The following is a 25,028-nucleotide window of genomic DNA, read 5'->3' on the forward strand; positions in this document are numbered from 1 at the left end:
GGATACTCACACTGTCTCAGTAGACTAGGGGTATCAATTATATGTAGGTCAAATGGAGTCTATGCCTGCTCCGCAACTGTAAAAACACAAAGGCATTCTGCCACTCGCGCCAGGATTTACTGCTTAAACAGCCAAATCGTCATCCTCCTCGTCCGCCTTCTCTCGTCTCTCGTCCTCTTCTTCCCTCTCGCGTACGCGCACTCCTTCCACTAATGCAATACCATCAATTCCAGCTGCGTCGCCCTCCCTGCTGCCTGCATCGACTTGCTTGGTCTGTGTAGCCGCTTTCTGAGCTCCTGTGATGCGTTCCCTTACTAGCTTCGCAATAGCATTGTCCGTCCGAACGTTGAGAATCTCCAGCTTCTTCTCCAAGTCTCTCTTCAGGTCCCAATTCGGCTTTTTGGGTTGAAGCTTGAACAGATCGATACCCTTGTCATCCTGCGCATCTTCGGTTGCCTTTTGCTTCACATCCTCCTCAATGTCTGCCGCGAGCTCTTCAAGTGTAGGATTCTCTAGGTCTTGGGTCGGGGGCGCCTCGAAGCCAAGCTTGGGACCACGCGTTTCTGGGTCGTAGTTGCGCCCGGAAAGGTGCAATTTTGTGACGTCCGGCTCTGTTGGGGGCGAGGCTGCGCGTTCTGACTCTGGCGCAACGATCTCATCCGCTGGTTGTTTTCTCTTGAGGTTCTTGAGCTTCGCGAGGCGCGCTTTGCGCTCGTCTGTTACCGCGCTTAGGGTGGCTTGGGAGCTCGACATGATGCTGTAATAGAGAAAGACTGATCGAAACGAACGATACTGTGGTAGGTTGGCCAGATATTCTTCGAATTGGAGTGTTGATGAGATTGCGGCTTTTGGTGAGCGCGTTCAATCGGGAGTTTGGAGGTTGAAAGTTCAAGTTCGGTTCGCAGTGGGGCAAGCCATTGCTACGATGGCGGGATACTTCCACGAAATGCACTAGCGGATGCACGGTCTTCCATCCTTCAAAATCACATTTAGCTCGCCAGGGGTCTATGAGAAGCTACCATCTGTCGCAAAAAAAAACAAGATAAGACTCCAGTTCACAGACTACAGCCTCAAACTTCGGATACCTTACCCTCGATGCTCCAAGACAGTTAACAAAATCACGGTCGCACCGTCGTCGCTCGAATGCCGGCGAAGCTATACCTGTCCGTAACGACCGGAAGCTCTGGCTTTAACGCCCCGATATTACACCTGCGATGTCGCACTCCTTAGCAGGCCGACAATGTCTACGACACATCCGACAACGCGGCAACCTCGCAGCGAATAGTTATATCCAAACGTCCTTCCAAGCTCGACCCAATGCCACTTCCGCTGTAGAACCCTCCACAGAACGGCCGTTTCGAATTCGCAAAATAAAAAGATTAGTCGAGCCAGGATCGAGAAATGCGCCAACGCCTATCGGAGCACCCATAAATGCCGACACAAGCCGGAAACGAACAGAGTTCACCTCGAAAAACATCGATACATGGTCACCTAAGAATGGAGGAGAGAGGAAGAAGAAATACGAATTCACATCAGGAAATGCCGACACCTGGATTTCTGAGCTCGTAAAAGAGAGGAAGAGAAGATACCTGGAATATGGATACCTCCGCCATCGCATGACCAAGAAGGAGTTGAAAGACTTTGAGAATTGGAAAAACGACTGCAAAAGACTGTACGGATTCGCATCTTTCGGCGAAGGCTACAAAGTCCCAAAAGTCCTCAGCTGGATCCAAGACCGTCAAATCGTTGAAGACGCGATCGAGCAATGGCCGACATGGAGTGAGGAGCAGAAGAAGACAAAGTGGCGAAAGCTCATGTTCTCTGCTTTATGGTCTTGTCCTGATCGGGCTACAGCCATACTCGAAATCACCACCCGCGATATCAAGCCGCCAGGTTACGCCATCAGTGATGCTATTCACTTCCTCGCAAAATGGCAAAGTCAACTATCCAAGCCTGAGTTTACTGAGCAGAGAAGACATCTTTGTAACGTGGTCGTGACGGTCTTTGAACGTCTGCCTGCGGCCTATATTCCCCTGAGGCAAAACACCATCTACATGTTGACGCATGAGGTAGAATTGCCCACCTTGATTGCCCTTTACGATTGTTGGAGGGAAAAGGACGTCCGCCTCCACAGCAACACTCTCCAAAACATGGCCAGACGACTTGCAGTCAGCCCCCTACATAAGAACCTAGCTCTCCAGATGGCCATCGATTCTATCCCAGACCAAGGTGTTGATCTCGACTCAGGCCTATGGGCATCTTTGTGTACCTCAATCTTGAGTCTCAAGCGTGGACAAATCAAGGTTGACGACGGGTTTTCAGCTGCGGACGCATTTGTTACCCTTATAGAGCATGGCTTTGCTCCCAATATGGTGCACTACACGGCAGTGATCAGGTCGCTGTGCCTGACAGATCAGAATGAAGTTGCAGAGGAGGTGTTCCGGGTTATGCAGCGGCACAACTTTGAACCAGACATGATCATGTGGTCTACTCTGTTAGACGGAGGAAAGCGAGCTCTTTCGCCGTCGAGTATCGAATCTGCCGTCATAGGAGCTGTCGAGGGCAATGAGATTGACGTTCCCTTCTTCAACGACCTACTGATGTGCCTGCTTCACTTCTGCAAGTGGACGCCCGGTGTCATGCCGGCCTTTGGGCCAATGTTACACTTCTACTCAAAGGTGTTCCATTTGGCACCATTGCAGGCTCTCCTTCCCGTGGACCTGTCAATGTACCTCGAGGGCCAAGAAGGCCTGCAGATGCCAGCGGATTGGGAGTTGGCGCGACAACTATTTCCTGCACTTGACAGGGCCATGTCCGCCGTCCATGAGAAGATGGAACCGACAAGTGCAACCCTGAGCATCATGTTCCTCGCACACGTGAGGAGCATGTCACAGCCTATCAACCTCATTTCACTATACGCGTACCTCAGACAGGAGATTTTGAAGGGCAGCCCCGGCGCCACCAAGCTGGTGCAGGAGAAGGGGTCATTCATGTACGATGTCCTTATCAAGGCGCTCTGCAAGCACCCAGGCATGCTTCGTGCCGCGTTGGATATCGTCGGCGACATGCTCAAGTACACGCTTGAAGAGCGGAGCAGAGCAGCCGACGCAGCGAAGCAGTCCTCGAAGGGGAGAAGTGGCAGCAGGAGGACTGAGGTTAAGGAGACCGAAATTCAACAGACTGGGGCTCAAGATAGACAAGCACAGGAGAGCAAAGTCCCGCAGAGCGAGATCAAGGAGACCGAGGTTGCTCCCGCGCCGCTGCACCCTGCTCCAAGCGTCTTCACCTGGAGCATCCTCCTGCACGGCTTCAGTAAGGAAAAGGGCTCCGGGGAGCGGATCCTCGCCCAAATGCGCCAGCACGGCGTCGAGCCGAACCTGGTCACCTGGAACACCCTGATCGCGGGCTACGCCAGGGCTCAGGACGTCAATAAGACAGTGCTGTCCCTCCAGCGCCTCGAGGCCTCGGGCCACGAGGCGGACGACTTTACGCTGCGGGCCTTTTCTCGGCTGGTCAACAGGGAACTCGCGCTGAGGAAGATGGAGGACGCTCTGACGCGGAGGGCGACGCGGGACGAGATGAAGAGGCTTGAGGAGCAGAGGATGGCCGAGCTGCCGCTTGGTCCTGAGGCGAAGGGGAGGCTGAGTGTGCTGTAATCGGCGGGCGATCAACGTATGGATATAGGAGCTGACGAGACGCTGGATTCATTTTTGAATGGCAATATACCCACTCTTCTTATTTACTTCAGACGACGAGCGATGTCCGACTTCTTTGATTTGAGTGCAACTTCGTGTCTGCTGTGAGAACTGTGTATTTACTTTCCAAGCTTCACCTATGGGAGGGTATCAAAACCTTGGATAAGCCCAAGTGGTATTCCCAGTCATGCAGCCAAAAGTGACTTTCAAAAGAAAAAGTACGACCTGGTGCACTTGGAATACAATAGAAGCTTGGGAAGAGGTGACAAGGCCACTAGCATGCATGAGGCTCTGTTGCCTTCCGTCTCGACAGCGATCGCCATAACTTGATTCCCCTCGTGTGAGTGCTACATATATACATGGAGGTCATTGTGCGTCTCTACCACTCCTGTATTGTGAGCCTCAAACAGGTGACAAGATCAACATCTCCACTGCACGGTTGCCTACCGGACTGGTAAAAGACTAGTTGGGATTAGCCGCCTGACTTCACATTTCATCTGATCCTATCACCGTTGTGACCATGTCCCCGGCCCACATATGAGCACTACTCGATCCGGTCTGCTGCAGACCTTCTCAGCTTTGCCATTAGGCTATCACATCACTTACTGGCGATCGAATGAGACAGCCCTTGCGTGTTGCCACTCTGGAACGGTCTTGCTGGAAGTCCTCCGACATAGCTAACTGTAAAGTCGAATGAGGACAAGAAGCTTCAGGACCCTACTCTGAGCTGAGATTCACGCGCGGTCGGCCTTGCTACACCCGTCCCATCTGATTAAGGCACGTATGCGGCGCATTTAGCTGTAAACGGAGGCTTTCACTCAGGGCAAGTTCATAGATGAGTAGTGGAGAACTAGCTCTTTCCCAAGATTGGAAAATGTTGCGATATGTGAGTTTGGTGGCGCACAATGACTGGACATTTCGCCGCGCAGGATACAAGTAAGAATTCTGACATTCGACGTATGCATCATTGACCGAGCCTCGCTTTTCGTAGCTACAATTGGTGTGTATATCATTACAAATCCGTTGCCCAGCCCCTGGCCGCAGTGGCCTGATGCAATGAGCAATTTGGAAGCCTCCCTCCCTCTGTACGAGGCCCTACCAAGCACTAAGCATGGCCAATCGACCCTTCTCTGCTCTTGCGGGGTGCAACAAGCACGCCCCAACCCCTATTTTTGTTTCCCTTATGTGAGCTTCTGCTTGATGAAGAATGACCGCAGGTGAGACAATTGCCAGGTGCAGGTAACAGCGAGAACGGTGAGCTGGATAAGCATCCATCTGATGACACGGGCGTTGGTGGATTCGGACTGGTCTCTGAACTCGGCTTCGCGTTCCTGATTCGTTTTCGTTAGCATTGCTTGGTACCTTGATACACATTGGCGCCAAACGGACGCCATCTCTCCCGTCTCGAACAGTGAGAGAGAAAGCTTCTGTATCGGCTCTAATGGTGGAAGACTTACACGCTGGAAGACTTGCTCCCTGCGAATATCCTGCAGACGAGCGTTGAGGTCCTTGACGCGGGTCGCGATATCCTCGAGCTTGCTCTTGTCGGAGCTCTCGATCTCGGTGCTCTCGCCAATAGCGAGGTCAAGTGTCAGACGGATACCACCGTTGTGGGAGTGGAGCGAGAGCCAGCCGGCGCGGCCAGAGGTGGAAGAAGGGGTGAAGCAGAGCATGTGGTCGCCGGCGTCGGCAGCCGTGAAGGTGAAACGGCCTGATGCCTGGCCGCGCTGAGAAACCACACGGTGGTCGTTGTCGAAGGTTTCCTACGAGGTAGATCATCAGCATGGATTTTCTTCTTGCTCTTGTGGGCACGCCAGTAAGAGTGACCCGGGTGCCTATAGCTATGTGGTAGCTCCAAAGGGGGGGGGATGCGCGACCAAGGGGTTTGACTTACATCAACGGAAATGTAGATGCTGAGACCATCGTGCTTGGCCCACTGGTTGATCCGGTCATCCCACTCCTCGGCAGTGTAGTGGCCAACGACGAGCGTGTCCTTGGGGAGCTCCTCGAAGAAGCACTTGGGCGAGGTGCCGTCAATGTAGAAGTACAGCGCCTGAGCGACTGCGCTCAGCGAGAGCAAGGGGAGAAATGGCCTCATGTTGTCGACGACGGAAGTTGAATGCGGCTGACGAAGTGTAGGGCAAACCGCAGGTTTTTCGGGGCAGGGTCGATTCAAATTCGCGGTGCTCGTCGTCTGTCGGCTGTCGAGGGGGTGTAATTGTAGATGCTTCGTTTCTTCGAGTCGACAGCGCCAGGTCAGCCAGTTCGCTCGGGTACCCACATTAAAGTCCCAGGGTGCGCGGGAGTAACTTTCAAAGCTGCCACGTTCGAAAAATTGGTGGTGGAACAGGGGTGGCATTGGCCACTACCTCTTGGGACTTGGGGGAGGAAGTGGATCACGTGCGGTCCCCAAACGACAGACTGCGCGCCTGCCAATGCGACCTGCGCGTCCAAAGAAATGTACCTTTTTTGGATTCGAGATTTCGGAGAACAGAAGCATTTGTAAGTCTCCGTCTTTCTTCGACGGAAACCACTCCATGAAACCACGAATCCCACGGTCATCGACGAAACATCCCGAAAATAACTATACGATACCCGTTTCCTTGATGCATGTGACAACTCAGCGATAAATTGATGCCATTGAGCAGACTAGTGGCAATCGTCAATCGAAGATAAAATCCGCCCTTCCGACCATTCGCGCAGCATCACAACTACTCTTCAGCCAGCTCTTCCCTCCTCCCTACTCACCGCGATTATGACGTCCTCCGACGTGCGAGACGTCCTCAATCTCCCCGACAGCCACGGAGGCCCCCGACCGGCGAAAAAACAGAAGACGTCCGGCCCGCGGCCGAATCTCAAGGGTCTCGCCCGTGAGGTCCAGAATCTGGGCGGCGATAACCCGATCGCCATCGTTCCTGAAGTATCGATCTTCAAGAAGCGGCGATTCGCAAGCAGGAAACCGGCGACAAAGTGGGAACTTAAGCCTTTCACAAACTCAGCACGGGGCGACAGCGGCGCATTAGTACTGAAGCACTGGAAACGCAAGACACCGACGGCTACGGAAAATGGGCACCAGGGTGGCGACGCCGAAACGAAAGATGCGGAAGGGGAGCAGGCAGCGGTGAAGCCCGAGAACTCAATGTTTGCGAAATTCAACGTGGAGGTGGATGTGCCGCAGTACAGCGAAGACCAGTACCGGACGAACCTGCAAAACGACGACTGGAGCAAGGAGGAGACGGATTACCTGCTAGGGTTGGTAAAGGACTTTGACCTACGGTGGCCGATCATATGGGACCGATACGACTACTTGCCAGAAGCGATCAATGGAGAGGCGTCGGCAGACGGGGATGAGAGTAAGGCTATCATCCCCGTGCCGAAACCAAGGACGATGGAGGACCTCAAAGCGCGCTACTACGACGTTGCGGCAAAGATGATGGCGGTGCAGAAGCCCGTTCAGTACATGACGCAACCCGAGTACACCCTTCATGAGCTCATGGCCAACTTCAACGCCAACCAGGAGAAGCAGCGCAAGGATTTCGCCAACAACGCGCTTACCCGGAGCAAGGAGGAAGCCAAGGAGGAGGAATCACTACTACTGGAGATCAAGCGCATTCTCGCACGCAGCGACCGTTTCAACGAGGAGCGTCGGGAGCTCTACAACCGTCTGGACTACCCACACACTGACCAGGACATCAGCGCGTTCAAGTCCAGTGCTGGGTTACAAACTCTACTGCAGAACCTGATGAATGCCGACAAGTCCAAAAAGCGGAAGTCGCTTATGGCAGCGGACGGCGTCAGCCCCTCCGCGCCCGCGGGACAACAGCCCGCGGCTGCAGCGACAGCGACGGCCGCGTCAACAGACAACAAAGACCGCCGCGAGAGCATTGCTGCTGCGGCGGCTGCGACCCCGGCGGAGAAAACACAAAAGGAACCTCCCAGCAGCGTCGCGCAGACACCGACGGCGCCGGCAGGCGGAAAGAAGGGCCAGCAGCAGCAGGAACGCCGCAAGCTCAACGATGCCGAGATGCACGTCTACGGTGTCACGCACCACGACCGCCTGTCTAGTGGACCGACGTTCCGCTACGAGAAGATCAACAAGCTTTTTACACACAAGTCGAACCAGCAGCAACTGCGCATCATGAACACGCTCAACGAGCTCGACATCCCGCCAAGGCTAGTTATGCCGACAGCACCGGTAACAGCCCAATACGAGCTCCTTCTCGGCGCCGTCAACAGTCTGCTTGATGCTAGAAAGGTCACGGACAAGATTGACGCCGAGATCAAGCTCGAGCTGGCCAAAAAGGCGGAGCGCGAGAAGGCGAACCAGCCAGAGCCCGACCCGGCTGCAGAGAAGAAGGAAGGCGAAGGTCAAGGCCAGTCTACGGAAGAGAAGAAGGACAAGACCACTGCAGGGGGCGAGGGCGAAGGCGAGAGCGAGGCAAACGCCGAACCTAAAGCTGCCGCCGAGCCATCCAAGGATGATGAACCCAAAACCAACGGAGACGCCGGCGGTGGGGAGGCAACTCCCGCTGCGGACGGGGACAAAGCAGCTGCCGTAGCAGCTGCTGCGCCGGCCGCGACGGAGGAGGGCAAGGGAGACGCGGAGAAGGAAAAGTCAGCGCGACCGGGGAGCAGTGGGGCAACACATAAACGGAGCGCCAGCGTCATGAGTGCCGGGGGCGAGGAGAAGAATGCCAAGAGGCAGAAGAAGTGAAGCAAGTGAAGGCCATGTACCGTCAAAGTACCGTCAGACAATCAGGTACTTTGCCTTCTAGCTACGCAAGGCGCTACGCGCCGTGACGAAGATGGATGAAGTGCCTTACGATATGTATAATCACACACACAATTGAGATTGAACCTCGAAGGAGTCATCTCCGCGCGTGACCAACCACCCCCTTCCTCTTAGACCGGGGAGTGGGGCGTGATGGGAGATGCGAGCGCGAACTGTCGGTGTATGGATTATTGGTCAAAAGGGCCGCGGCAATATTTTGGAACCAAGATGTGGGAGCGTGGACAGGGACGGGTAAGGGTTCAAACTGCAAAGTTGATTGGGTTGGTTTAGGTATCGAGGCAGAGCGATGTGGGAAAAGCCGCCGCCTCTACGGAGTTTGTCTGGGGTTAGTGGGAAAATGTAGAAAAGCTTGAAACAAGGAAAATAGGAAACAGGACTGCTGCTTTTGCCCGACGTTGCTGGGTATCTTTGCTTCACGTGGGCGTTGTGACCGGGGGTACGTCTGGATGATGTGCCCATGTCTTGACGAAGTGCCCATGTCTGGATGATGCGCCCATGTCGTAGTGGGATGAAGTAGCAATGGGAAAGGATGATCATGAAACAAAAAAAACGCCGATAGGTATGCAGAAGAGCCGGAACCTAGCGGTGGACAATATCAAAATGCTGCACCTCGAGGTAACCTTGTCGCTTTTGCCCCGCGCTTACACATTTGTATGGATGTCGTGTAAGTTGGTGTTGTTACAACGATATCGTGCCAGGGTTATGGAGTGCAGGAGGCAAGTTTGACAACTCAAAAAGGGAGAAATGGAATAAGTCTCCGCAGTTCGCTTCTTTCACAATTATAATTGCGGCGGGATTAGAGGGTGGTTGCGAGAGATAAGGGTCCCTTCGGTGTAGGGGAACCCATGAAGTTCAACGCAGGACGTGACGTCTCATTAAGCAAGATGCAGCTCATAGGCGGCTGCAGGTGAGGCTAATCATCTTAATATAGCAACGGCAGCTAAAAATATCGACGTGGAGAGCGGTTACGGTTGGGAAGGTGACTGATCATAGCATGCCGCTTGCCTCGGAGCCGGGTCATATAGTTTGCTGGAAGGGAGAAGGGGGGTTTATGAACGCACGAGGCTGCCAGGGCCCTTTAGATCTCTGGACCCGCCTGTGACGAGACTGGCCGGCCCAATGATTGGAGGCCGATCGAGATGATGTCGGTGAAGGTCTTCGTGCCACGATCGTGCTTCTACTGACTTCAGGGTCCTAGTTCTGTTGTGTCCACGGATGGGGGTGTGAGTTGGAGGGCGTCAAGGTTAAGCGGCGGCCGCGTCAGGGAACTAATTGGCAATCTCGAGATCTTGCCTGCAGGGAAGAAGAGTTTCATACATATGGAGAGGGAGGTTAGACGAGGTCCAGACAAGGAGGCGTCGGCGTGACGCTGGGGAACAATGGGCTCGGCTCCGTGTCTAGCCTTAGGTATCCTGGGCGTCGGTTCGTCGAGAGGCTGTCATTATGCTAGAGAACGCGGGATGTATGGTCGCTTGCGTACCTTGCAGGTTGAGAAAGCTAGAAATTTAGACATGTAACTGCTCGTCTGGCGCGTATGCCGCACGGCGCGGATACAGGGAATGGGCTGTAGTCAGGCCTTTAGGGAAGGGGAGATCTGCAGGCCGCTCGCTCGGTCAAAGATGCCAGGACCAGGAGCGGAACTTGCTGTTGGGTCCGGTAGTTATTAATAGAGACCCAGGCGCCTCGAAAGTGTAGAAATTCATGGGTTTGGGAAGATTGCCATGCCATGCGGTGGAAGAGAACTTTTCTAGAAGAAGGGTAGTCAGCAACGTGGAGTTTGACGTTGTCGTTTGCGAGGAGAATGAGGGAGCGCTTATGAGTGGGCGCTTAGTTGGAGTCGAGCGACACCATTGGCTGAAAGCCAAGCTGTTGTAAGGGTTTGTGTGATGGAGCTGCGATGTTGTGCATGGCAGAGATCTTGACACTTCTAAGATTAGAAACACGTCGGTATTTCTGAAATAAGGGTCGTCTCTTTTACGACAATGGGTTTGAAAATGACGTCTGAAGAGACATGAGGCGTGATGTGGTCAAGTTGAGAGGTTGTAGACGGGAAGTCGAGAGCCTATCCATGCTCACGATCTATTAGGCCACATGATTAAGTACTTAGGTAGTAGACGCCATTCTGGAAAACAAGTGAAAGGATACTTTTATTCAAAAATTGAAACCGAAGAAGAGAGCCAGCCGTGCCAGTGTATCCACCCGAAGGTCACATTTCTTAGGGCCCAGGGGTCAGTTGTTTTCATCGAGGCTGCGATGATCGAGAACAATGAAGATAAAAGTATTCGTAGTTTGCAGTGAAAGAGATTGGATCGACGATACACCATACAGGGCACTCCTTCCCTACGCTTGTGAACCTAAGTTGAAGAAGCCGTGGTTTGCATCGAGTTACGGATGACTAAGGCAAGGTGGTACTGCCCGGGGACCTATTCTCAAGTACCTTAGAGTGCCACGAGTGCCTTCTACATTAGGTGGTCGCGGGCCAAGCAGTCAATCTGTGGAGGTGCCTTTACTGCGGGAGTCTTGTAACAGGTAAGGTATTCATCTTGATGGGAGCCTGGGGAAGGAACTGATCAATGGCGGCAAAATCGGAAACAGGCCGGGTGCTTTAAGGTAGGCTCTTGCCTCTGCAGGTTGATGATTCGGATACCTCCTGCCGCTTTTACCCAAGCCGAAGCTGGGCAGGTGGGCAGGTATTACCTGGGTCCTTCCGTCAATGGAAGTTGTCAACTGGGCAGTAGGTTCCTGACATGGAAGGCCCCTTCCCCCTGTCAGCGCGCTTGAATCTCTAAGCGGGCTCGGTAGCCCCCAAACTGCGGATGTCCCGTCGCCCGCAAAGAACCAACAACTGCAGATCGAGTTCCAGTGTTCCATTGCCCTCATCAACGTCAAGGATTTTTCTCGACGGTGCCGAATCGTTCATCGTTCCTGTGCGACCCTCCACTCTGTCCCGTCAGATTGTTTGCCAGACCCTCGTCTCCCGAGACACCAAGGCTCACACTCTCTCTCGCACTCTTCCATGAGTCACTTTGGATTATTTCCATTCCTTTTCAGCAAATGCCGCCGCCCCATCGGGCTGCTATCGCCAATGAGACGCATTACCAAACTTCGTTTCGGCGGCTTTGGACCAACCACGGGCTCAGCATCTCCATAGAGATGTGGTGGGCCCGATATTTCTGTAAATTCCGGGGTGTATTATCCGCATCCCTCAATTGTCTGCTGGAAGTTGGAACCGAACGCCGTTCGTCGTCAGTCGTCGATGGCCAGGAATAGCAGCATCCTGCAGGACATTGGATGGGACGAGACATCTCCTGCGGACGATAACTACCTAAACAAGAACCAACACAATCCCATCCGGGCGCCGTCTTGTTCCCAGCTCTCGCCTTCCCCGAGCCGGCTCGAACCTTGGTCCATACAGTCCCCCTCGTTTTCTCATACCGCAGTCAATCTTACTCTAGCCACCTAGTTGTTGGCCTGCCTGGTATGTATCACCGTCACATCCAACACACTCGACCGTCGTCAACACCCGATTGTACCTCGTCTGGATGGCCGGTCACCACTCTGGCACTCTGTCTCGGCTCCCGCCATAGGTCGACGTATGTACGCCTATGCTGCCGTGCCCCTTTACCCCTGCCTCTGCTTACCCTACTTTATTGTCACAGTTTATCTCACCTCCACAATCCCTGATCAGTTGGTGACGGCACAATGCGACAGACGACGGACCAGGGGTTTAATTCTCGACTGCAAAAGAATACCTGAGTCCCTGACTTCTCTCGTTCTCGAATCCCGTCGCCCCGCTTTTGTTCGCTTTACCAAGGTTCCCTCTTGGACTCGCCGCTCTCGCAGCTCCCTGCAACCTCGGTCCTCGAATTTGCTCCATTTCAACTCTTGATCCTGCGCCTTTCATCCCCGCTCGTCCAAAATCGCCCCTGCCTACTTCGTCGGAGGAGACCAAGATATGCCGCATTTGCCATGACACTCGACGCGTCGACCATGTCATTTCATTACGGATCTGGCGAGACGGCCTCCTAACACATATAGCAGTTCGGCTGGCGGCCCAGAGGTTCTGCGCTGTTTGCTACCGTTGCCTTCCTTCCGTGCTCCACATCGCGGTGGTCATTCCGCATTTGTCTGATCTTTCGATGCGACAGTGGACACTGTCACACAGATGAACAACGGTCAACCAGACACAGTCGCGGAGTGGGAACCCCCATACGGCAAATACATTGCACCATTGTGCTGATGCTCTCAAACGCCTTCCATTTCGCTCCTCGTGCTTCTCGCTCCGGCTGGCCCCACGAGACGACATTCCCACAATTTCTGGTTAGGCTTTCTTCATTACCGAGCAACCAGGCAAAGGACTCACAAGCTCCACCAAGGCCAAGTTCATACGCATACAGCTATGATATTATCATTTGCAGACTTGACTTCGAGACAGTATTGTGATTCGTCGCATCGATAGACGCAAGCAACACAAGCCACGGCTTTTCTAGAGGAACTTGGCGTATACCTCAAGGAGAACATCCGCTGCCAAATACATGAGTCGGGCGATATCTCCAGGCGCCTGGTCAAAGCTGCAACGACTAAGCAAAAACATAACGTCGTTTGCAAAGTCAAGTTGAGAAGCCAGTCAGCTGCAGGCCGTTCGCATTTCTGACTTAATTTTCTCCTGAATCTGATGGCCAAAGATCATAATGCCTTGTCTTTGGTATGCGCAATAGACGGTGAAGGAGGCGTGCGCTTGTGCGCCTGTGTGTGACAAGATGTCAGCACTTGTGCAGCGAAATCGTGATAGCCGCATGAGTCTCTGACCAATGCAGCGCATATCACATTACCTCTGATCTAAGCAGGATGTGGAGGAATTCATCACCCTCGAGTCAAACTCTACGCGGCATCGCGAAGAGCCCATGACATCTCACCTTGAGCAACAATATCTCATGGAACGAAACCGACGGGCCAGCGTAGTCCCGGTTACTAATATTGGACTGCCGAAGATTGGGCAAGTTGCGCCGTCGAGAAAGTCTCGTCTGTCTCGTCACAGCGCATGTGTCGAATCGAACCGCCCTGTTACTCAACTCTCCTCCTCCCGCACATCAGGGCTTCTCGTTGGCTGCATATCGACTTGTCGCGAACCAATCAGACCAGTGATGCCGCTTAGCTGCCATCACGGTAGGTGTGGGTGGGTCGCGGCGGTAAAGATACCCGGGCGAGGAGCGGAGGGCGACGCTGGTGCGGGTGGGAGGGTCGATTCGGACGCCTCCGCGCTTTTTTCTCTTTTCTTTTCGCACACCCGCCCTGCGACAAGCGCTACGCACGATGTAAAGGAAGGGGTGCAACAACTTGCGATACCCTTTGGTCTGGAGACACTTTGACCGCCGTCAGAGCCGACGACATAATGCCTTCTCTTCCAACGCCTTGCCCTCACATACGCAACAAAGAGACGAGACGAGACGAGCGGATCGGTTCCGGGCAAAGCTGGGGTAAATAGCCCAACAACGCAGACTGAAAGTCAAGTTGCCCTCTCAGTCCCACCCAGGATTGCACGGCTAAAAATAATCCACCTTGGGCTGTATCCTGGTCCATCTACATCGGAAGATTAACGTTTTTGTTTCACCCCTGCCCCGTCAGAGGGACGAGAGCAGACACCACCAATCCACCACCAGACTTGAATGTGAAGGGAACCTGGGAGAAAAAAGATGGGACAGTCACTACGGTCACTCTCTGAGTGCTATCGCCGAACTCACTTCACCTGGGCTCTGTGCCGCACATCCAGACCGTCCCCATCCATCTCTCTCAAGTCTCGACAGGAACACCCACCACTCAGCCTAGGTATCTGATCCCTGAGACAAACGCCCAGAATCAACACCCCGATTAACGAGCAAAGAGATTGGCAGCCGCGATCTGTATTTCGTAGGTAGCTGTTTCCGGAACAAGACTGGCGCATGCGCTGCCGCGACCGGACAATTGCGCGGCCAGATTGTTGCGACAAACGCATGGAGAGTTACTAGTGATTGCAACCCTACAGGGTCGCTACATACCGGGAGACACCCGCGCACAGAGAATGCCACCTAGAGATGAGCGGTGCAGACGGTGCTGTTGCGTACGGATACCTCACAAGTCGAAGTCTCCCGCGACTGGCTGTCACGCTGAAGAACGGAGCCAAGGGCCGAGACACGGCTCAGCGCGGACGCGGAAATGGGACTATCCCCTCACTAATCTCACTCCAACTCGACACCAAAACCTACTAGACGGTTGGCTTGGTGCACTGCCGCGTTTGCTAGCCCAGTTGGCGGCTGCAGATTGCAATCGAACGGGATGACAATACGAGCCACAGCCAGCTAAGCCTGGTTGTTGACGACGATACCCGACGTTGGCGTCACACTTGAGGGTCTAGCTACGACGCTGAGCGTGCTTTTTAGACGCGGCGAAGGGAAGTGGGCTCGCAGAGAAGGGGAAGAGAAGAGAAGATGTCACTGATCGCGTCAAACTGCATGACACGGGGACCCTATCCTGACAGCTCCATTGGTTGCTACATAATGATGATCAACCGCATCCGCCGGCAATGCTCGCTCTCACCTCACCACTACTACCTTGCGCCGGGGGGTACGAGGCAATTTCGCTGATAGCTCAGTCTGGTTGGCGGATGTTCACAGTATTTTCCCGTTGAGAGTGAACCTCCGTCCAATCTGAGCACCTATCGTCAGAAGGGTCATTGTTGCACACGGTAATGAAGGTCCTCAACACTCCGAAACAGCCGCTGTACCACCGCTCCATCCCGAGTCAAAACCAACTATGGCCACTATGACGAGGATGAGACCCCGTTTGACATGGACTACCGCGTGGCCATGTGCTATTTATGAAGACGTGAGCGGATGAAGGGACCAAAGGTTCGACCAGGATTGCTTCTGCACCGAGGGGCGGTCGTCCTGCGTCTTATAGCAATGGCCGGGGTGCTTGGTCCGGACCTGGTGGACCAAGCGACACCTAGGCCTCGGGGTTTCCTTTCTTCACCTTCCTGAACGTATCAAAGCCGTTTCCTGCCAGAGTTAAGAAACGTGGGAGACCCTGGCGTCAGTTCTCTGCGGCACGGCACACCTGATAATTCGACCCCGGCCAAACAGCGGTCAAAAGGGTTACAACGAGGGTCAAGCTTCGTGAGAGCGACAAGTGGAAACCAGTGTAACGCTACAGGCGGGCAGCGTCTCCGGATGCGCGAGGAGCCTTCTTGGTGAACCGCGAGAGTGTCTGACTGTCTGGAACGCTTTGCTCAGGCAACGACAGTCGGTCAAGTTGTACAAATCTTGGGATGGTGGAGTCGAGGCGGCATGCTGACGATATGACCGGGACAGTGACGGACGGCGAGCATGTCAAGGTTGACAGGGCTAGCGGATGCAGGCTGGCCGCTGGCGAAATCATGGGCCCGGGTCGTCGCCATGCTGGAAGTGAGTCCTTGCGTCTTTGGCGAAAGCAGCCGGCGGCTCTTGTCATGGGCGGTCGCTTGTTTCCTGCCCCCAAACTCTGGAGACACTGGAAATGACGACGGCTCACGGCCGCGGCAGAGCGGGGGCCAAAAACACACCTTGCCATGCGCCGGTAGCCTTCAAAAGGGGGGGAGGGTAGCAGGATGGCAGATCCCTCCATCAACCTCCCCCATCACGTGGCAGAGGTTAAGAGACGTATTATCAAGCACACATGTGTGCGTACGTGCACACTACCTCAATTTCCTATATCACTACGGTGCAGTACGTGTACAGATACAGGACACTGCCGTTATGCATCACTTAGCCCAATATCGCATCGCGGGGAGGTGGGCGATACGGCCGGTGAGGCCCGCGAGATGATGGTGTGTGCCAACCCTTGTAGCCTGGAGACCAATCACCGCGACACGGAAAATAGTTGGTGGGCATAGTCAAATTGTCTCTCACTCATGACATCGAGCCTACGGGTGATGAGAGACAAAGGTTGCAAAGAGAAAGGAGATATTTGCCATTCCACGGCTCGGAAGGGCAACGGTCTTGGACTCACGGGGGAGCTCGATTTGGGGATGGAGGCAAGGCGAGCAGGAACGGCGATGGGCACAAGCACGGCGGGCATATCCCAGCCCAGGCCCGGCTAGCCCAGGTCGACCTACCGTCAAGCACAGTTCAGTTGAGTTGTGATACGTACTCCGTACAGCTGGAGCGACCAGACGCGGGTTGCAGAGGTCATGGCTCACGCCCTCTCCCCAAGTCTCCAATGGCCTGTCGACACGCCCCCTCCTTTCTGCATACCATCCCCCCCCTTGTTCATGCCTCGCCAGGGGACCCAGCTGGTGGCCGTGGAAGCGACGACAAACGCAAGTGGCTACTGGCAGCAGTATCGCGCGAGTACTTTGTGGCGGTCGAGTACCCGTGGGAAGCGCCATGCCGCGACCCAATGCTGCTCGTGTTTCCCGGGTTTAGCGACGAAGGACTGGGGTGTCTGGGAGGAATGGATCCGTATGTATGACCCAGGAAGGGGAGGAGAAGATGAAGAGAGGCGATACGGATGCCTCTTGCATGTTCAGACCAACACTTGCACACACACACACAGAGAGAGGAAGGGCGAGCGAGAGGAGGGGGCTCTATGTGTGGATGCAGCACTCAAGGTGGGATTTCGCGGGAGAAGGGAACCGGGATCAAGAAGAAAGTGAGTGAGGCCACACTCTGGGTACTTTTTGGAGAGATTTTGTAGTGTCTTTCTCTTGATCCGTACAGGATACAAAAGTAACGAGGCACCCGCCGAGACCAGCGTCTCGTCCCTGTTACCCCGAGAGGTATTTCTCGTTCCCTTGCAATTGCGGTCGCATCCCAGCGTGGACGTTGAATACGGACGACGGACACACAGAGATCCTTCTTCTTAATTATTTGGCCATTGTAGTTGAGCTTTGGCGAGTGAGCGCGTAACATCGGGAGGGAAGAAGGATAAAAAGAAAAAGGCTGGCTGGTTCCCGCACTATCAAGGGTAGCCCTTGGCTCGCCTACACCTCAGACTTTCGACAGTGCCGGCTTGTCAACGACTGGTTCATACCTTACCTTGCCTTGCTTTCCTTGCCCACCACGACGGCTACGGGGACGAACTAAGGCTGCGGCTACAGATGCCAGACGCTTCTGCGGATACATTCTACAGTTCATCGGAGTAGGTGCACTACGAACGGAGTACGGATACGACAGAGACAGAGCGAGAGAGAGAGAGTGAAAGAGTAAAGGTACCTCGAAACGATTAGATACCAAGACATGACCACGACCACCCCGACCACCACTTTCACACTCGAGGTTCGCTACCGCTACCACTACCACTTGCACTTCCACATGATATGAACATATTCCCTACCCTCTGCCCCCCCTTCGTCACACTTACACTTTCTTGTCATCTCACTCTTTCGCCCATCCCACCCGTCAACATCCGACACCACCAAAACTATTTCCTCTTCACAGTCACGCAGCCTAACTCATCAGGCAGGGCAGATTCATCGCGCTCTACACGTTCACTCTCTACACCCCTGAGGCAAACGGTGCGCGGCAGGCAAGGTTCAAGCATCGATACAGACGGATATCCCTACCCGTCCAGCATTCTTGACTTGAACTGGCATTTATACCGGGTTTAGCGGAATACATTGCAATCCGAGTCGCGTTACAGCCACAAGTCACCTCACCTTACCTCAGTGGCTCGCGACGTGGGAAATTGTCTCGTCACTCTTCAGTGTTCCACCCCCCGAACAGGCGCAGCATAATCGCGCGTCAAAAAACGCTCAAGCGCCGCCATACAAAGCAGCCATCATCCCTCGACTCGGACAAACCCCTGAGACGGGGAGAAAGGAAAGAGACGGGCCTTGAACAATTGGACACAAGGGCAGCGGCAAGAAGCTGGACTAATACTCTATCCTCATCCTTTTGATTTTTTGTCTTTCTCTTTCTCAACTTTGGGGAAAGAGAAGACGAGAGAGAGAAAGAGAGGCGCACGGTACCTTTAAGGAGAACAACGCCGGCGCAGTTTCCCCTTTGGTTCTTTTGATACTCTCTACTTCCTCGCAGGCGACACACTGAATCGTAGGCGCGAATATTCATCTGCCTGCTTCCGTCTCATACGCACACTCACAACACACACATCTCACCACTGCCATCACCTCTCTCGGCACGGGCAACCATCCAACTACCACCGGTACGGCAAATTGCGAGCAAATTGCGGAGCTCATTGTCTACATTAGATCCCAATTTCGACCTTGAGCGTCCCCATCGTCATCGTCATTGTCATCCCTGGCCGGACGCAACCGCAATACGAACCCCGTCCGTCAAGCCAAGACCACGCATGCGCTGAACTGCTCCAAGGGCCGATTTCATCTGGAGCACCTACTTCTTCTCCAACGCAGACAGAACATCGCATCTGCGGATACTCCTAGCTCGTTTCCTCGTGTCGGATCCAAGGCTGTACCAATCCTGGGTTACCGCCAGCAAACATAGCCAGGTACTACACACGAGTTGTTGTCAAGGCAGCCAAAAACTCCAGACAAGATCCCAATAGGGATATTTCATGTGAGTGAATCTCTAACGTGTCTGCTGCCCAATGTTCGCTCCAACTCTTTTGCATCTGCGTTTCTTGTCTCCTTCATCTGCCGCCCAAAGACCAAACAAGGCAAGGGCAGAAACTCTCTTGACGGCGTCGAGCATCCGTACAGGCCGGGACGCTGGGTCGGGCTGTTCCCATCCAATTTCTCTCACACATATTCATACACCAAGGGCTGCACAGCCTCAGGTCTCAGCGGCATCTTTCTCACCAATTTCTGCCCTTGTTCCACCCCCGGAGCGGACAAGACACCGCTCTCGCTCTCTCGTCCTTGTCGCACGTTCCCAAGACAAGGTACCTTGCCTTTTTTTTTTTTTTTTTACTGACGCACGCGCGCACAGCCCAGCAAGCAATTATTTGTCCCACGCCCCTCCCCCCGCCGACGCCCTCTAAAAAAGAAGGGAAGAAAAAAGTCCAAAGCTCAAGCTCCCGCGACCTCCGCGCGCCGCGTACCGAAGCACCGCCGGCGGCAGAAAGCAGCAACAGCTCCAGCTGCTACCTTAGCTCCAGTTCCAGTCCCAGCACCACCTTGCCAGCTGCAGCTGCACCTGTACTTTGTACCAGCACTCTGTCCCGCCAGCAAAGAGTGTCATCATTGCGCTTGATTACCACCTCACTCTCTTTTTTTCCCTCTTGTGCAGATCTTTGAAAGGGACCAGGGGGTAACGCGAGGAAAGGAAAGAGGAAAAAAAAGAGAAGAAAACTTTACCCACCCCCACGACAAAGCAACGACTTGGATCTCAACCACGCCAGATAACAGGTCCCCATTTCTTACTCATCCACATCGACCTCTCACGGAAGATCATCTCCCAAGAGACTCTCCAAGTCCGGAAGATATCGAGGCGCCCTCCCTGTCTCAAAAAGCCGCTCGCTTGCTCGCCTCGGTCCTTCAGCCCAACGCTATCATAGCTGTTGCTGAGTTCTTCTACTTCTCCGTAGCTATTCCAGAGCAACATTCCGCTTAGCTTGGCTCGGCCCGAATCGCTGATTCTGGCTCTCATTGACGCGCGCGAACACCTGCGCACCCTTTTCGTCAACATCATCTCTGCCGAAGCTCCCCGCCGACTGACTATTCACTCACCACGCGACGATTATCCGTCAACTTACCTTGCCGCCGGTCGCTTGCTGCATCTGCGCAGCTATTCTACCACGGCACAAACATCGCTTGCTCGGCCTAACGCGCCTGCATAGCGACATAACGACTTTCACCACTCAACGTCCGAGTCGGTGAGGTGCCGTTTTAAATCATGTCAACATTTACTGCCCTCAATGGGGGCTCACCAAAAACGTCAGAACCACCCAACCCGCCCGCCGACGCCAGTAGAGCCCCGTCAGACGAGCGCACCAATGGACAACCCGCCCTTCCTGAGCCCAAATCGACAGCCGCCGTAGAGCCCTCCCCAAGCCAGAGGGAGCCCTGGGCCGGCCCCAGCCAGGACAGATCCCCGTATCAAACGGCAACTTACCCCGACGTTGATGGCTCTCATAAGAGAAAGCGATCAAACTCAGTAGAGCTGAGGCGAGAAGCTCCCGGGCGTCAGGAAAAGTCCCCGGAGGCCGCTTCTCAACCCCACCCACCAGAATCACGTGAACCCTATGGAACGCCCTCGCGCGATCATCGCCCGTACGCTGAACGCGAAGATTCAAGGGAACAGGGTGAGTCATGGTATTCACGGGAGGGAAGAGAAAGAGAGAGGGAGAGGGAGGAGAGGGGTTACTACGATCAACCTTCTGCAACGTCTACCCAAGGTCAATCCGAGGAGCAAATTGGGGAGGCTCTAAGACGCGCTAACCAGATGGATGCGAATGATTACGACAACACCAGCCCTGACGGTGATGATCGATCTATGGCCTATGGATCTTACACCCCTGGCGGATCCCGTGATATGCTTCAATCCGACAAGGCGAAGAGAAAGCGAAACTTCAGTAACCGAACCAAGACGGGCTGTCTTACATGCCGAAGGAGGAAGAAGAAGTGCGACGAGCAGAAGCCAGAATGTAGGAGATGCTCTGATCTTTGCCATTTCTTGTTTGAGTGATAACGCTGACCATTTTCCAGGTAGCAACTGTCTTCGTGGAGGCTTTGTCTGTGCAGGATATCCTCCGCAGCGAAACACGGCTTGGCAGAAGCCGGACAGCAAGGCCGCCGCCATCCCCTTGGAGTCCAAAGACCCCAGCTACGTCCCACCTGGTGCTTACGGTATGCCACAGCAAGCTCCTTACGGCAGCCAGCCAGCCGTCGGACCAAGGCGAGAGGCATTACCTCCCTACCGCGGCCAGCCCTTGCGGATAGATCCTCCTCAGGGCCGACCCCTACTGACTGACGACGACCGGCCGACAGCCTCGACGATTCCCAGTGCATCGGTCGCAAGCCCCGAGACCAAGCTATCCGCCATTCCCTACACTCCAGCGAACGCCTTCCCGACGCCAATTAGTGCCCAAGGGCCTCCCCATGCCCCCTTCTCGGAGAGAAAGGACTACCAGCGTGTGCCCCCGTTGCACGACATTAGCAGGACTGTGCCGGAGCCGGAGACGCCTCATCCTGGCAACACGCTGCCGCAAATCAACATTCTGCACCCCACGAGGTCGAACAGCCCCATCCCGCAGCCTCCAGCAACTAGCAATGCACAAGTCGCCGCGCAGCTAGCCTTATCGCACACCCAGTTTTCTTCCAGCCGGTCTAGGACGACGAACAAGGAGGATATGCTTGCCGGCAAGCTCTACTACCCATTTGATAAGGAGCTTGTCCTTGAGCGCGAACGGTGCAGCGCTGCATGTTGGCGATTCAACAACTCGACGAACCCCAATAACGGTGTCTCGCCAACCGAGCGAGGCCGCCTGTTCCGTGAGATTTTGCAGCCTCGCGACCCTATCCAAATTTCGCCAACAGTTGCATCGCCAGTGACCAACATTGGAAGAGTGGGCGAAGACGTTGTTGTGGAAGCGCCATTCACTTGCGACTACGGGTACAATATCTCTCTTGGGAAGAATGTCGTTGTTGGCCGAAGTTGCACCATCATCGACACCTGCGAGGTCAAGATTGGCGACAATTGCCACATTGGACCGAACGTGAGCATTTACGCGGCAACGCTACCCACCGACCCTAAGAAGCGCTTAGGTAGCAGGGGCCCTCAACTTGGCAAGCCTGTCACCATCGAAGAGGACTGCTTCATTGGTGGAGGCGTCATTATCCTGCCAGGCGTCAGGATTGGGCGCGGAAGCACCGTTGGGGCCGGTGCGGTTGTCACCAAGGTATGTCGTCGACATGCGCTCCCTCATTATGAAACTCTAGTCTAACATATGCTGCAGGACGTCCCTCCCTTCACCATCGCTGTCGGCAACAACGCTAGAATTATCCGCGGCATTTCCTCCTAAGACAGCACTTGGTCTCTGTCTGCTTCCCTATCTCTTCCTCGCTGCTATGATACCCAGCTGCGTCTCATTGTACAAAAGCGTGTGTGTATGTGTTGTGATTTTTTTCTATCTTATTCCTTTTATTCCATATCATTTCTTATTATTGTTTCTACGATTTGGAGCCAAGCGCAAGGAGCAAGAGAGGGAACCACCAAAAAAGAGCCTGGCGTTTTCTAATACATTGGTTTCCTTGACACGAAGCTGGCTTGATGGGGAAACAGGCCCCATGGGCCTAGCTAAGCTAGTTGGAGAGAAAAGCACGAGTAGGCACCGGTTGCGTGGGGGTTTAGCTCTGGTAGCTCGAGACGGAGGCCGGATGGACGAGCTTACTTTACATTGACAGCAAAAGGCTGTCAGTGCACAAGAGGAGGCAAACAGTGTTTGGTGCGTTGTGTGTTGTGTGTATGTATCTTGATGCTGCCTAGGCAACGAGATGTCGGGCATGTCGTCCGGCATAGGATCGGTAGCTTTATTGCATGAGGCAAATGAAAGTTGTTGCCAGACATGACGTCGATGAATCTATTCAACTTGTGCTGTGCAATGTGAATAAGCCCCACTGGCGGATGGAGATCGAGATGCAAGTTCAACTACTGCCGTCTGTCTCGATCCTGCCGCTCCTCCTAGACGCGGGCACATGCCGTGCCAAACTAGCCCTATGAGACAGTAGCGTGCAGCGTCAAAATGTTTCAAGCTTGTCAAGAAAATTTCGGCCTCTCCTTGGCCTCCTTGGCCAGCCTATACTCTCTGTACAGATGGGATGACGGGATCACGAAAGGGAAAAAAAAAAACGGTGGAGAATTAGGGGTCATGGCGCGGTAGAAGACTGAGACTGGTCGGATATGAAGTAGTCCGATAGACCGCAGACGCCAGCCAGCACGCGCCGTGTAAGTGATGATGGATAGGAATAGGTAGGTAGGTCAGGTATGCCGTTGCTCTTTTCCGCAGTGGCGTGTAGTATCGAAATGTTTCAAGATCCAGGGGTAGCAGCACGGCGTTTGGATCATGCAGCAGGTCTGCAAGAGTAAAGAGCGGCCTTGCCGATACGAAGATTGGATGATGGGGGATCACGGAGCAGGCAGAGACCAGCTGCTCATTGTGTATAGGACTTTTGAGTTAGAGTAGGGTCATGGCGGTAAGATGAATACTTGGATAGGCGCTGCGATACGAATGCCATGTTGAGGGCAGAGTAGCACAGATGCCGGTGGGATTCATGTCAGCCTTAGCGGTTGTTTCTTCCTACGTGCCAGAGGGCGTTAGGCGTAGGTTGCGTCCAATATCTCGGGCCGTGCGTGTGAAGTCCGAGAGACGGCCGCCCCGATGTACGGCCCGCGGTCATGGTGAGGAATGCAGCGCTAGTGGCGCTAATGATATCCCATTCCAGCAATCGATGGGAAAAGAAGTACGAGAATGTGTGGGCACTGGAGTGATCCTCGGATCCGGATACGTGTGCTATCGTTGGATAATCTGTACGGGTATGTAAGTGTATGTAAAGTGAGATTTTGGGTGCACGCGAACGGCGGATTTACATGTACGCCAGGCGTTTCTGCATTGTAAGAGGTGCCAGGCTAAACATAGTTGTTAACAAGAGGCTTGAATCTTGATGTTCATGTGTTCATTGGACGGCATAGGGCGTTTGACGGATGGCGGAAAACGAGGAGGGAAAGTGTTTGGACGTTTTCTTTGGAGAGGGGTGAGGAGGCGTGTAGGGAGGGGTTGAGAGGATGACAATAAACCATAGTAGGTAAAAAGGGAGAGAGATACCACGATTGAGTTTTGAGAAAAAGGTCTGTGTCTCTTTGGGCACTGCTGTCCCTGTCAGTCAGAAACATTTTGACTTGCTCTCTTTATCAAGCTCTTCCTTGGTCTCCTGTCTGGTTAACATGTGCAAGATGGGAGAGACGCACACACATACACACTACTAGAGAGTGAACGGACGAGAGCATGCGGAGTGTTTTGATTCCATCATCGTAAGAGTCCGTTTGAGAGGAGGTTCGTGTAGATGTTTCGGCGTTTAGGAAGAAAGTTGGGACGTTCCCGATAGAGAGACCAAAGAGGGGGAGAGGACAAGGGACAGGGTTGTGTCATATCGTGGTTCGTTCCAGTGGTTTAATTAATTTCGCTGTAAACTCGACTTAGAGATGCGAGATTTGCCTTGGCTCTGCATGTTCTCACGGTTTAATTGTTCATCGGTAAAGCTTCTCCGAACCGCTCGGACGTTTCTTCTTTCATGTAGTCTAGTGTAGTAAAGGAGGGGGTAAAGAGCAATGTCATAGAGAAGACGCTTACCGTTGCTTTCTGCCTTCTTTACAGAAAAGAAGTTAAAGAGAATGGACGTGCTCATCGAATGCAGTCGCTCGTGCCGAAAGGTAATCAATGACACATGGACGTCTATAAATGGTATACAAGCTCGATGCAGAAAAGCGGCGTTTCTGACAGCTGTAAAGCTGAGCTCTAAAAAGAACTTCGGTGTATCCCGGTATATTGTGGCATACGGCGGTGGTGATTTCTCTCGTTTTCTTGTTCGTGGTGTCGATGAGATGATGTTCAAT

At 53.8% G+C, this 25,028-nt stretch overlaps 9 protein-coding genes across 9 annotated transcripts; 6 read left to right on the forward strand and 3 right to left on the reverse strand.

Moving 5' to 3' along the window:
- Positions 1–123: 123 nt before the first annotated feature.
- CLUP02_10236 (cwf18 pre-mRNA splicing factor) lies at positions 124–753 on the reverse strand (the record flags this gene model as incomplete). The annotated part of the gene is made up of 1 exon (XM_049289212.1): positions 124–753. One exon carries the CDS (start codon positions 751–753, stop codon positions 124–126), a length of 630 nt encoding a protein of 209 aa, XP_049146357.1.
- An 863-nt stretch (positions 754–1,616) lies between these two features.
- On the forward strand, positions 1,617–3,656 carry CLUP02_10237 (pentatricopeptide repeat domain-containing protein; the record flags this gene model as incomplete). The annotated part of the gene is made up of 1 exon (XM_049289213.1): positions 1,617–3,656. The coding sequence occupies one exon, from the start codon at positions 1,617–1,619 to the stop codon at positions 3,654–3,656; it is 2,040 nt and encodes a 679-aa protein (XP_049146358.1).
- A 102-nt stretch (positions 3,657–3,758) lies between these two features.
- On the forward strand, positions 3,759–4,025 carry CLUP02_10238 (uncharacterized protein; the record flags this gene model as incomplete). Its single annotated transcript, XM_049289214.1, has 2 exons — positions 3,759–3,799; positions 3,896–4,025. 2 exons carry the CDS (start codon positions 3,759–3,761, stop codon positions 4,023–4,025), a joined length of 171 nt encoding a protein of 56 aa, XP_049146359.1.
- An 851-nt stretch (positions 4,026–4,876) lies between these two features.
- Positions 4,877–6,054, reverse strand: CLUP02_10239 (emp24/gp25L/p24 family/GOLD; the record flags this gene model as incomplete). The annotated part of the gene is made up of 3 exons (XM_049289215.1): positions 4,877–5,026; positions 5,153–5,458; positions 5,590–6,054. 3 exons carry the CDS (start codon positions 6,052–6,054, stop codon positions 4,877–4,879), a joined length of 921 nt encoding a protein of 306 aa, XP_049146360.1.
- Positions 6,055–6,450: 396 nt separating this feature from the next.
- Positions 6,451–8,409, forward strand: CLUP02_10240 (SWR1-complex protein 4; the record flags this gene model as incomplete). The annotated part of the gene is made up of 1 exon (XM_049289216.1): positions 6,451–8,409. One exon carries the CDS (start codon positions 6,451–6,453, stop codon positions 8,407–8,409), a length of 1,959 nt encoding a protein of 652 aa, XP_049146361.1.
- Positions 8,410–8,563: 154 nt separating this feature from the next.
- On the reverse strand, positions 8,564–9,024 carry CLUP02_10241 (uncharacterized protein; the record flags this gene model as incomplete). Its single annotated transcript, XM_049289217.1, has 2 exons — positions 8,564–8,794; positions 8,860–9,024. 2 exons carry the CDS (start codon positions 9,022–9,024, stop codon positions 8,564–8,566), a joined length of 396 nt encoding a protein of 131 aa, XP_049146362.1.
- Positions 9,025–10,753: 1,729 nt separating this feature from the next.
- On the forward strand, positions 10,754–14,732 carry CLUP02_10242 (uncharacterized protein; the record flags this gene model as incomplete). The annotated part of the gene is made up of 17 exons (XM_049289218.1): positions 10,754–10,835; positions 10,893–11,016; positions 11,118–11,169; positions 11,226–11,254; positions 11,290–11,391; positions 11,442–11,725; positions 11,822–11,892; positions 11,951–12,272; positions 12,331–12,613; positions 12,678–12,921; positions 12,947–13,127; positions 13,173–13,237; positions 13,335–13,802; positions 13,867–13,964; positions 14,148–14,260; positions 14,342–14,491; positions 14,557–14,732. 17 exons carry the CDS (start codon positions 10,754–10,756, stop codon positions 14,730–14,732), a joined length of 2,844 nt encoding a protein of 947 aa, XP_049146363.1.
- A 219-nt stretch (positions 14,733–14,951) lies between these two features.
- Positions 14,952–20,256, forward strand: CLUP02_10243 (uncharacterized protein; the record flags this gene model as incomplete). The annotated part of the gene is made up of 23 exons (XM_049289219.1): positions 14,952–15,087; positions 15,176–15,348; positions 15,424–15,505; positions 15,560–15,638; positions 15,663–15,793; positions 15,834–15,926; positions 16,009–16,141; positions 16,228–16,327; positions 16,381–16,726; positions 16,784–16,965; positions 17,056–17,151; positions 17,220–17,404; positions 17,466–17,644; positions 17,778–18,103; positions 18,168–18,241; positions 18,455–18,494; positions 18,556–18,663; positions 18,710–18,792; positions 18,831–18,929; positions 18,992–19,338; positions 19,407–19,700; positions 19,819–19,984; positions 20,031–20,256. The coding sequence occupies 23 exons, from the start codon at positions 14,952–14,954 to the stop codon at positions 20,254–20,256; spliced, it is 3,678 nt and encodes a 1,225-aa protein (XP_049146364.1).
- A 56-nt stretch (positions 20,257–20,312) lies between these two features.
- Positions 20,313–22,440, forward strand: CLUP02_10244 (bacterial transferase hexapeptide; the record flags this gene model as incomplete). The annotated part of the gene is made up of 3 exons (XM_049289220.1): positions 20,313–21,063; positions 21,125–22,317; positions 22,375–22,440. 3 exons carry the CDS (start codon positions 20,313–20,315, stop codon positions 22,438–22,440), a joined length of 2,010 nt encoding a protein of 669 aa, XP_049146365.1.
- Positions 22,441–25,028: the final 2,588 nt, after the last annotated feature.

Source organism: Colletotrichum lupini, chromosome 5 (genome assembly GCF_023278565.1).
Source record: "Colletotrichum lupini chromosome 5, complete sequence".
Taxonomy (NCBI): domain Eukaryota; kingdom Fungi; phylum Ascomycota; class Sordariomycetes; order Glomerellales; family Glomerellaceae; genus Colletotrichum; species Colletotrichum lupini.